Source organism: Labrus bergylta, chromosome 5 (genome assembly GCF_963930695.1).
Source record: "Labrus bergylta chromosome 5, fLabBer1.1, whole genome shotgun sequence".
Classification (NCBI taxonomy): Eukaryota; Metazoa; Chordata; class Actinopteri; order Labriformes; family Labridae; genus Labrus; species Labrus bergylta.
In genome coordinates this window covers 13,808,915-13,820,976 of record NC_089199.1, presented here as the reverse complement: position 1 = coordinate 13,820,976, position 12,062 = coordinate 13,808,915, and the positions used below count along the sequence as shown (strand labels likewise).

The 12,062-nt window shown below is 38.3% G+C and overlaps 2 protein-coding genes across 2 annotated transcripts; both read left to right on the top strand.

Annotated features, from left to right (window-relative positions):
- Positions 1–33: 33 nt before the first annotated feature.
- Positions 34–7,489, top strand: adipor1a (adiponectin receptor 1a). The gene is made up of 8 exons (XM_020642431.3): positions 34–158; positions 1,612–1,827; positions 1,911–2,024; positions 3,354–3,525; positions 3,646–3,832; positions 4,461–4,648; positions 4,793–4,986; positions 5,723–7,489. Exons 2-8 carry the CDS (start codon positions 1,681–1,683, stop codon positions 5,849–5,851), a joined length of 1,131 nt encoding a protein of 376 aa, XP_020498087.1. The 5' UTR covers positions 34–158; positions 1,612–1,680; the 3' UTR covers positions 5,852–7,489.
- Positions 7,490–9,235: 1,746 nt separating this feature from the next.
- Positions 9,236–11,278, top strand: rabif (RAB interacting factor). Its single transcript, XM_020642409.3, has 3 exons — positions 9,236–9,395; positions 9,884–10,056; positions 10,783–11,278. Exons 2-3 carry the CDS (start codon positions 9,913–9,915, stop codon positions 11,032–11,034), a joined length of 396 nt encoding a protein of 131 aa, XP_020498065.1. The 5' UTR covers positions 9,236–9,395; positions 9,884–9,912; the 3' UTR covers positions 11,035–11,278.
- The last annotated feature ends 784 nt before the right edge of the window (positions 11,279–12,062 follow it).

The window sequence follows — 12,062 nt, the reverse complement described above, 5'->3', positions numbered from 1 at the left end:
AATTAATCAAAAGTATATTTATTTTTTTACTTTATTTTGAAAGAGGGTGTGGATCAGGTTTACAGTCTGGCAGAGATCTCAACTTCCGGACGGGATTGTGTTGGTTTTCGCATAACGATAAATAATTCACCTTCCTGGTTTCAAGTCTTCCTTGTAAGGTAACTTATTTCTGTTTGATAAGACTGTTTAAGTAAACGTCAGCTCAGTAAGTTAGCTACATAATGTTATATGTCGTGGAAAAGAGCTTTGTCTTGCTTTTGGTGGATTAATTCACAAACCAGTCTCCTGCTCTACTGGTTCTTGTTAGCGATAGCTCAGCTAGCTTAAAGGTAACATTAAAGCTAGCAAGCAGATGTGCGAGCGATCCGTGACCAGCTAACTAAAACATACATTTTCTAGTTGCATTTTAATTCATCTTTGGACTCTTAATGGTAATAAGCCGCACAGACACGATGAATCCACGTTATATCATCGGTATCTTGCGGTTGTTTACATGTTGTACTCCATGTTCCCTCTGGCGCTGTTCTAGTCAACATCCGTCTGCTTTGGCTTTGCTGAACAATAACTTGGTTAAACGTTTTGTTTGTGTTGTCAGTCATCCATGTAACGAATCTTTCTCTACTATGTCTTTATTATATTGACCCGGGATGATTGTCGTCTAATAATAATGGCTGGTGACATAAATCTCAACAAGTTCAGCCGCTTCTTTGTTCTCTTGTTGTGAATCGATGTAACAGATTTCATACGAGACACAACAAAACAAAGGCGATTTAGATTTGAGTGTTAGTAATCTGAAATAATAGTGCAACTATATACTCCCCTCCTGTGCGATATGAAACCTTATCATTGTTCAATTGCATGTTAATATCCTTTACATTTTATGTGCAATGTAATGATTGTACCGTATCTTCACCGCGACTAACACAATATGCCACAAAACATCCCTGTCACGATGCACTGCTGCATTGGTTATCATTGATGCATTAACATGAATTGTCCGGACTTAAATAAATATTGTGTGTATCATTTGTCTAAATTCCAAATTTTTGTACTTAAGAATCAGCTGACGTTTCATTATCGAGATATGTTTTATTGTATTTCTTTCATATCGTCTGTAAACTATCTAAGGATATACTATTAATTAAAATAATATCAAAACAGCAAAAAGCCAAATTGTAAAAATCAAATTAAAGAAGCTGTAATTGTTTGATAAAGTTCAAATGTATGACAAAACAGCATTGCACTGGAGGACTGTGGTCCAGATGTAAGAAGACACGCTTGTTTGGTAGTGAGCTCAACAAATGACACATTTTCATGATTTTTATGATTTTCCATGAAAAACTAAAATGTTTCAAGCATAGCTTGTCATTCGCACTAAGTGTGAGTTGTACTGTATTTGTATTATCTTTTCATATAATCCCAATATTATCATGGTCATTTTTATGATTATTTATCTTTGTTTGGTTGATGTCTTTGTTACGCTCTATGTGTATAATTGCGTCTTCATTTCAATTTGTTCTCAGCAGCGTAATGTTTATTGAGATTAACTGCAATCTGGTGTACATTATCTGAGGTTAACCATTAAAGTTGTTTGTGATATTTGTTGCTCAGGAGGAAATTGAAGTGTACCACCCAGAGCCGAATACAAGGACTGTGAGTGGGTCATCAGGCATACTCCCTATGTCAGGCAGAAACGGGTCTGCAAGTGATGCAGACTGCCGGATCTCTGAGGACTGCCGTGTCCCAGATGCTGAGCTGATGGAGCTGGGGCCGCTGCTGAAGGAGGGAGGGGGGCGACAGGCAGCGTCTAAAGGCTTGCATTCAGAGGTACAGCTGTTTCAGAAAATGTACGTACATAGCTCTTATGGCTCAGAAGCTTCAGTTTTTTTTTTCTTGTGATCTCTTTCAAGGGAGCGGCAGTGCTTGCTGATGAGGAAGAGGAGGATGAGGAGGTGGGAGAGGTGCTGACTTTACCACTTCAAGCTCACCATGCCATGGAGAAGATGGAGGAGTTTGTACACAAAGTAAATCTCTCATCCTAACTTAATTAAAAGACACAAAACTTGCATTTGTAACAATAGGGGATGTAATTATCCATATATATGGATTCATCCAATGACCATTAAATCACTAACATTGATTCAGATTACTTTTTTTTACGTTAAGATCTTTATTTGAGATTTCCCAGGCATATCTGTGTCATAGTTTCTATACAAATGCAACCTCACACACCAGGTAATTATTGGCAAACAGCGGAGAAAAAAAAGAGTCAAATGAACTGAACCAAATAGTATTTTGTTTAGTAGATTTAGCCTTTAGTGGTTTATTAAGTGGGCCCCTACATTGTCTCATATCCTGAATTTAATTAAATCAAAATCAAATCAAATTTAACTTGTTTGAGTTAAGTGTGAGAAGGTCAGTGCACAATATCCAATCTGACTTCTCTTTGCTGCTTTCAGATCCAGTGTGCAAGGATGAGCACGTTTCCATGGCAATAACACATAGTAGTAATGTCTGGTTCTCTCAACGACAAACTCAGTCATCCTCAGTCCCTCAAAGTAGATCTTGATTGTTGAAAATCAGTTGGGAAACATTCTGTTGGGGCGTGTCGTGGAAAATAAAAGGCCTTTACACAGCACATGCATAAATGTTGCATCAGCAGGTTAACTGAGCTGAAACTCAACACTCTGCTCATCTCAAAGGTGTTACCTGCTCCAGTAGAGCTCTGGTTAAATGACGTACAGCTGCAGTTTTGTGTGAACAACAACAACAAGGGGTCAACTTAGTATTGATGAGTAGTTTGACTGATTTATTCATGTTTCATTTTTCAGGCAGGCAACTGATGAATGTATGCTGTATTAAATAAGCAAAGCACAATGTGAGACAAATATCAGCTAACAGAGGAACCAGTTGTCAGTGAAGTAGCATCAGAACACATAGATACAGAGAAGAACCTTGAGCAGAAAATCCGGCTTAAAGACTTTATTTACTGTATACTTTATGTGGTTATTGAGATCTACCATAAGGACAATGTAAACAATAAATAAATGCAGACACAAACATTTCTGATGTCACATGTGCCCCCTTCCGATTTATTACAAAATCAAATTAGTAGTTCCTTCTTCGCTGCTGTGACATTCACAGAATTACTGTAAAGGTTCTTTAAAAAGTCTGACTGGCAGATTTGGTATTACCAGTGTTTAACCCTTCTACTTTCAAACTGCATGTAGAGTAGTTCTCTGTTGCAAATGTAAGTATTTTCATCAGCTGCATAGGTTACATGTTTGAGAGACAGCTACTGTACTTCATATGACTGTATGCATCTTGTAATTCAAGCTATTCTTGTGATTCAGGTTTGGGAGGGCCGCTGGAGGGTCATTCCTTTTCATGTCCTGCCAGAGTGGCTGAAGGATAACGATTACCTCCTGCATGGACATCGCCCTCCTATGCCCTCATTCAGGGCCTGTTTTGGAAGCATCTTTAGAATTCACACTGAGACAGGAAACATCTGGACTCACCTGTTAGGTAAGGATGATACCCTTACACATCATTTCAAACATTTCTTAGACTTCAGTTTCAGTCGCGTATTTTTCTCTTGTTTGTTGGATAGTGAAACTGGTCTCTCCCCCCCCCCCCCCCCCCCAGGGCTGATTCTATTCATCTGCCTGGGCACGTTAACCATGCTGCGGCCCAACATGTACTTTATGGCTCCTCTGCAAGAGAAAGTGGTGTTCGGGATGTTCTTCCTGGGAGCTGTACTCTGCCTCAGCTTCTCCTGGCTTTTTCATACCGTCTACTGCCACTCTGAGAAAGTGTCTCGCACCTTCTCCAAGTAAGCCCTCCTACTGACAAACACTGTTTCTCAACTACATGCAGCTCACACTGCACTCTAGAGTTCAGTGCAATTAAAGAGGGATACGCCCAGAATGATTATCCAAGGACAAAATGATCCATAGTGCAGCCAAAACGAACCTAAAATCAGCATGTCATTTTCCAATATGAGGTGCCGTCTCTCCTTTCTCTCTCAACATTTGACTCTTTCAGTGTATTCCATTTCATGATTGTTCATTAATAAAATGTCAGTTAAAGTTAAAAGTTCTACATTTTTAATATATAAATTGTTTGTGGCTTCAGGTAGTAGGGCACTGTGTTTCTTCAACCACAGGGTTTGGGGTTTGACCCCTTAATCTTTTGTGTCAAATGTCCTTGAGCTAGAAACTGACCCCTGGCCTTCTACTGTTGAGCCTGACAGGCCTTTGCAGAGTTAATTACTGGGAGTGAACTTTATGCTACTGTGTCCCCCTGTAATATATGTTGTGTTACTCAAATGCATCTTCATTGTATTAAAACCCATCATTGACAGTGAGTGTTAAATATGGAAAGTGTTTAGAATCATGAGAAGGCATACCTGTTTCAGCTTTTCATCCCCCTGTGGTCTCTCTGTCACTCCCTCTCTTCAGGCTTGACTACTCGGGCATTGCCCTCCTGATCATGGGCTCCTTCGTGCCCTGGCTGTACTACTCCTTCTACTGCTCCCCTCAGCCTCGACTTATCTACCTCACCATTGTATGTGTCCTCGGCATTGCTGCCATCATAGTGGCTCAATGGGACCGGTTCTCTACACCTCGTCACAGACCTACAAGAGCAGGTACATTTTGATACCATCTTTTCAGTGTTACTTTATGCAACTGTTTGCTTTGGTTTATAACTGTAGCGTAATCACAAAGCTGTTGTTTTTTTTCCAACCATTTTTTTTCTTGAAATGTGCAACTGAGGTCTCTGCTTTTCTTAGGTGTTTTCATGGGACTTGGTCTGAGCGGCATTGTTCCTACCATGCACTTCACCATTGAGGAAGGCTTTGTGAAGGCCACCACAGTCGGACAAATGGGTTGGTTCTACCTGATGGGGGCCATGTATATCACTGGTGCTGGTCTATATGCAGCCAGGATCCCTGAGCGGTATTTTCCTGGCAAGTGTGACATCTGGGTAAGTACTTGATGTATTTACATGACATAAAAGAACTTAAGAAAGTCAGGTGGTTTCTTTAGGACATCATTTATGTTTTCAAATCAGAGAAGCTTTATTTATAGAGCACTTTTTAAACACGGAAGCCGCTCAAAGTATTCTACATAGGCAACCAAAGGGATAAAACTGCCAATGGGATAGGCCTGCTATGTTTGGGCATATTTCCTGATTAAATGCTTCATAATTGCCTCTTAGACAACAAATGTGTATCTTACTGTTGTTTGAGATACTTCTACTCTGGTATATATAGTATTATCCAAGTATAATAAAAAACATAAACTTAATGAAAAAGGCCGAATTTCACAAATGTTACAAGCTGCCTAAATCTATGAAGAATCAGATTAGGTTCAAAAAATAAATTAATATCAATCCTTTATGAACCAAACATGATTCAGAATTAGGGAAAACATTGAGTGCTATCATTGCTAAGAAGAAAATCATGTTGAATGGGCTTTGTTTTGAATAGTTACACTTATAAAAATGATGAGGGTAATAAAATGATAATGATAATTCATAAGAGACTGACGTCTAAAGTTATAGCTCACTATAGACAACAGATGCTTTTTACCATGTAGGAAATAACAGAAAGGTAGAGACAGCAATAGAGAAAGAATTTATCATTACTTCACAGGCAAATTACTTTCTTGAATGGATTGATATATGAAATTTGACGATGGTAACTTTTTTCTCCCTCTAGTTCCATTCTCATCAGATTTTTCACGTGCTAGTCGTGGCAGCAGCGTTCATCCACTTCTACGGGGTTTCCAATCTGCAGGAGTTCCGCTATGGCCTCGAGGGAGGATGCACAGATGACACTCTACTCTGAGAGGCCTGACTGTGACTTACTCATACTTTTCTTTGTTACTCCCCCTTGTTACCTCCCCCACCCCCCACCCCCCACATACACACACCGAAACACACCAAACACACACTTAAAATGCTGCTAGAATTAAATATAGTCACTTATTGCTCCTTCTGTACTTCTGATTTGATAATTTGGTGTTATTTCTGTTTGGCTCTGTTTTGCTCCAATAGAGTAGCACTAACTAGCCATTGAACTATGGAGGGAAATCAACAACAATCACTACTTGTTCAATAATTATGAAACTTGAAGTCTGCATTTCCAAGTTTGATCAAAATTAGGTTTAAACCAATATCACAGATTCAGTCAACTGATGGTCACTTATGAGTAGCTAGCTCTTCTAGTTCCCCGACCTCTCCATTGTGTGTTTCCATTACATAAAGGATACAGAGAGTTTTATCTGTGCTGTAGCAGAGGGCCAATGCTGTAAACCATTCCTTTCTTCCCCGCAGTATCCATGCAGGTTAGAGGATGAATGTACTATTGTCCAGGAGTGAGATGTAGAGGGATCCAGGACTTTATAGGTAGCTTGAGGGCCTGCACACAAATTTGTACAAGAAAGACACATGTATACACATATAACCTGAATAAATGATTGTTTGATTGAAATCTTAAAAAAAACACAGGGCAACCAGGCCCATGACTGCTCTGCAATAAATATGAAATTGACTCTGAAGGCCAACCCTAAAAACCCAATGGCACATTATCATTAAAGAACACAGGATTTTAATACAAAAATATGATCTATAGATTTATCTAAGAAAACAATTTGTGTTGATCATCAAAAATCCCTCCCTAAACAAAGAGGTTGAATACCTCATGTAAATCCCTGTAAACTTTTATACTGTTTTTTTTGTTGTTCCTATTTTGTTAAATGATTTGTTAAACTGAAAAAACTCTCAAACCTTGTCGAAGTGGCAGAGAAAACTGAAACTATTTGGGTTAAACTAAGATGCTTAAAATGATGAATTAGAAAGAACTCTCTTTAGTGATTTTTTTCAGTTAAACAACACATTGATTATTCCTTTAGTAACAGTTCCTGGGCTATGCACAATGCACAGGTCTGGATAGGTCAAAATGTGCTTTCCTTTTGTGGAAAACTTTCTTTTGTGCTAGATTTCAGATGCAATGAGAAGTGTAAATTTCAGATGCACCTTAGTGTATACTATAAAATTCTAAACTTTAAATCACCATATAGGGTTTCAAAGGTGTTATGTATGATTGATATAAACTTTTAGTATTCCTGTGCCTTAGGCCAACGGAAGTGTTTTTAAATAAAACGGCCTATCTTCACAGTCAAGGGAGCTTCAAGGATTTCCAGATCTTGACTTTTCTTGTTTTCCTTGCCATATATACAATCAAATCATTATTGAACTTTCAACTCCATTGATAGGTTGTATCAACTGCTGTTTAAGACTCCTTTTTCTAGATCAACTTATTCAAGCTTTATTACAAAGACTAAAACAATGTGTATTCTTGACTTTGTGTAATGTCCTGTGTGGAAAGTGATAAATCATACATTTCACTGAAATGTAAACATAAATATTTATTAATGGTAATCTTGGAAAATTATTGTAATAAATTTTTTTCCACATGTCAAAACACAGTGTCTAGTTGTCTCTGATGTGTTTTCAAGATCCTGGCGAACCCGGGTAGACCTGCTTTCTACCGTTTAGTACCATGTCACCCATTCTAAACCCTCATCACTATAAACATCAGAGATGCACCATAGACTGTGTCAAATTTACAAGATTAGCACACCATGTCCAAGACCAAGAGAAACCAAAATGAAGGCAGAAGGACAATGAGGACTGTGGTTGGTTAGTTGATATCATACGCTCTTTGACAGAACATACATCAACGGTAAAACAGTCTCTCTAAGTGCAGGGAGGAATGGCTGTTTCAGACAGTAATTGCAGATGGTGATAACTCTGTGATAGGAGCCGTCCCATGCATTATCGAGGCTGACTTTGAAAAGCAAGAAGACATAACTGAAATTCTTAAACTGCATTGCAACAAATTATATACATTGAAACTAAATAAATAAATAAATTATCAAACTTAAAGTGAAACTTCACCCGTTGAAACATGAATCTGTGTTGACATTGGGTCATATATATAGTAGATATGTGAAATACATTTTGAAGTTGGTGCCTTCTTGTCCAAAAAAGGCAGAAAGTGTCCTTTTGGCTCACAGCACTGCAGGCTACTCCCACTAAGGTCAGGTTTACAAACATATTTAGCCTACTTCAACACATAAGGCCGTTTCCTCAACTGATTCTGAGATTTCTTCCAGAAGGAATTAGCATCTTGGAAATTCCTGGCAGAAAACAGACTCTATGTCTGTGTCCATAAGCAAACAGTGAGAGCACAGACACTACCAGCCCGCCCCAGATAGAGCCGACCCGGGCTCCTCGTCCTCACCGCCGCTGACAGGCAGGCCTTATGTCTCGGCCGCAGCAGCCAAAAGACAAGACCGACCTGTCGGCAGCAGCCATCTCGACGCTATATTTATATTGTTTCGCCATTATCAGCTTTGTCCATAGAGCATGTTAGCATAGCTACCAAGCAATATGGCGGACGTTAAGTTTCGATTCTGGGAGAGAGTTTCCACCTACTGATCTGTGGTAGATCTGTAGCTTCAGTGGTCGAAAATATGAGGAACTGGAGTTGTAGTTTCACCCGGCTAACCGCAACAGCTTCCAGTGATGCAAAATGATGATTTTTGCGTCACTGGAAGCTCCTTTAAAGACTTAGAAATACAAAGATTTCCCATCTCAGGGGAAAATGAGGGTGGGATGCACGACCATTCAAAAAATACTACCAGGTTTCTAATGATACAAAGCTTAATGCAAATAGGTGAAGTATCCCTTTAATTTTACATGAATGGTTTTGGGTGATTCTGCACACTTTAATCACAGACACTGACACTATATGTGCCACACTGTCTCCAAACACAGTAATGTTGTATTCAACATTTTGCTTGTATAGAAAAGCTGTTTTTCAGACATTTCATTACAGATTTAATGTCAGTATACGACTCATATTATACCTAGATAGACGAATGCCAAATCCAGTGGATTTATTTTTCGATAAGAATGCTGCATCACCCAGGAAAAAAGATGCTGGCTTGAAATAATACTATTAATGTGATAGACAGAAGAGCAGTAAGTACTTTTCTGCTGTCGTTTACAGTCTGAGGCTGTTACCAAGGTAACGGATTAAAGACGGACTTTTACTCGTGACATGTTTTTATATTAAGGTTATACGTCAAAAAAAAAAAAACATTAGGGGGGAAAAAAATCTGAATCTTTCGTCCAAATATTCTTTTTATACCTGAAAAATATTTTAGTGATAATGAGGAACAAAATATCAGCCATGTCGTGTTTCTCATCGAGAGCATTTGTAGGCTGGTAAACGTCAGGAGCAGCAAGTATGTTAGCATAGCTTACAGGGCCATCTTCCGAATTCTTGTCCTGTTCATCCTTGCTTTTTCTTCCACATTTCGGTACGTTGTATTTTACCTCATTTCAAAAGTGTGTTTCAAATTATTTCAATTTTCGGGATGTAGGTATTTGTCGTATCTTCTGTCAAGTTGAATCCGTGTTAGCATAGATGCTAGCATGTATGCATTGGACAGGGCTTGCGTTTTGATTGATTAACCATAGTTTTATTTTTAAATAGACGTTGTCATTAGTTTGGCTTAAACAATACACTCAAGTTATGGCCTGTTGTAGTGATTGACACAATTTATGGTTAATGAAAAATATAAACTTGAGTGATTTTCTTTGTCACTGACTTCCGGACTACAAATATTCGGAAGACTCGTAGTTCCGTTCCACTCTCTGTGCGCCACATCTTTCTTTTCGTTGTAATGTCGCTTCAATATTTAGCATATAGTGTTTGACACTATAATATAACGTAGTGGTGAATCGCTCTGTCCGGTTGGACTCGTGAAGGATATTGTGTCACACGTCTTCTCTGCATGTACTTCAGAGTAAATCTGTGGTTCGCCAGGAGTAGAAATGGACAACGATCAGCAGTCAAAAGACTTCATAGTTGAGCCCGGCCTGGTTTCTGAGGATGGTAAGAACATCAAGACTGTCGTGTGCCAACGCTGCGGATCCAAGGTGCTGTGCCCTGGGATGGCTGTGTTTGCAGAGAAGGAGGTATGATATTTAACAAGAATATCAAGGGAGTGATATGTCAGAGTCCTGCCTTCACATTGTAAATAGTGGTTGAGATACTTTAAGTGCATTTTGCTCATGCTGTCTTGCTTCAGTACAATGTTTATTCTTTGTGATCTCGTGCGTGATTTTACGTGCAGAAATGTCACTACTATTAAAGGATCTTAAATCTTACTTTTACACTAATTAATACAATTTATAGAAAGGATCATCACAGACATTACTAGTACACATTTCAACAAAGCTATGGTTAGTATAAGTTAGGTCTTTAAAGTTTTTGATTTATTTAATGAGCATTAAATATCGGCAGGAAAACTCACTTTTATTTGTGCATATGAGAGCTAAATGCAAATGTCAAGAAACTTTTGGAAAGTTGAAAGAATATTGCTCAATTATATAACCTTAAAAATATGCCACTTCATAAAATATGCAAATTATAAACAAAGGAAAGAAGCCATTTGGATATCTCTATCACGCGGGCAGGATTATGAAGTGCCTTCAGAAAGCAACAGGTAGCCAGGGGAGGTTTCTGTAAGTGTTGCATTCAGACTTTTTTTTATGTCTTTTCTAAGATGGTATTAATATATGTAGAGAAAGTACACAATATTAGAGTTGGGTAGATTGCAACCCCTCCATTCACATACTGAGTACAAATCTGATGAGTTCTTCTGTTTTTATGTCATCTGAGGCTTTGTTTTCTCCCACTAGCTGTTCCTACCATCCATGCGGAAAAAGAGTGGCCTCAGCAGCACGGCAGAAGGCTCAGTGGATGGGGACACTCTGACTGCTCACTGGTTCGTGGACGACATGTACACTTTTGAGAACGTGGGCTTCACAAAGGACGTTGGGAGAATCAAATATCTCATCTGTGCAGATTGTGAAATTGGACCAATCGGCTGGCACTGTTTGGATGACAAGAAAAGTTTCTACGTAGCAGTGGAAAGGGTAAAACATGATTAGCTTGAATGCAAAAGTTAGTCCCCAAGAACTTAAAAAATGTGTTGGCAGGATTTTCATCTTTTGTTCCCAGAGTTGACCCCAGCTTAAAGGGCAGCACATCCTGTCTGAAAGGCCCTTAATCCACCACACTCAATTTTACATTAACTGTTATGTGTACAATGTTTATGATAATTAGACTGCGTCTCTTTCATCCTGACAGCAGTGTGACCATCCTGTTCTAATAAAGATGTTTTTTGGAAGATGATTTTCAAATTCATCCTTCAGCTTTTTAATGGGTCATTTCGGTCATTTCCTATTAAGTTCCTTCATCCCAGTGTATCTTAACCTTCAAAAAATCTAGTCACATTAGTAATTTGAAAATGTCTGTTTTTAAACCATGAGTGGAAGAAATAATTACACAAGTACTATTTTTTTTATCTGAAATAGTTAAGTACTAAAATGATCAGACAATTTTAACAAGCTTTAAATAAGTGTTGTGTTGAGAAAATGAAAAACAAAGCTTTGTTTTTTTTTCAGCATCGCAAATATTTGCTGTTTTATTTTTCATCTCAAAAACCTGAAAAGTTTTGTACTTTGGTCAAACTGGTTGGAAGATCATTCAGTCAGGGTCTATGTACTTGTGATAGCATTTGTCACATTTCTTTAAACATTTGCACATTCAGCTCTAGTGTCTGCATGTATAGGCTGTACAACCTTATTCAAGACAGTTTTATTTTTCCTGGTAGGCTTCTCAAAACGATATAATCTATGGAGACACATTTTAAAGCTTGTTAAAAACAGGAATTAACTTTTTGTTGCAGCCCTCAAAAAACAATTCAATATTGAAAAGTGTTTGCCCTTCACATAGAAATGCACTTCCTTTATTTGTTGAAATGAGCAATATAGCCTGACATTCAGCCTGTTATGTTTATATAGGTCTAATGATGGAAAGTATTAATTGTATTTGTGTTTTTTTACATTTTCAGTTCTGAAATTGTCATGAAGTCACACACATGTTTACACAAGTCTAAAATAGGCCTAGAGTATGA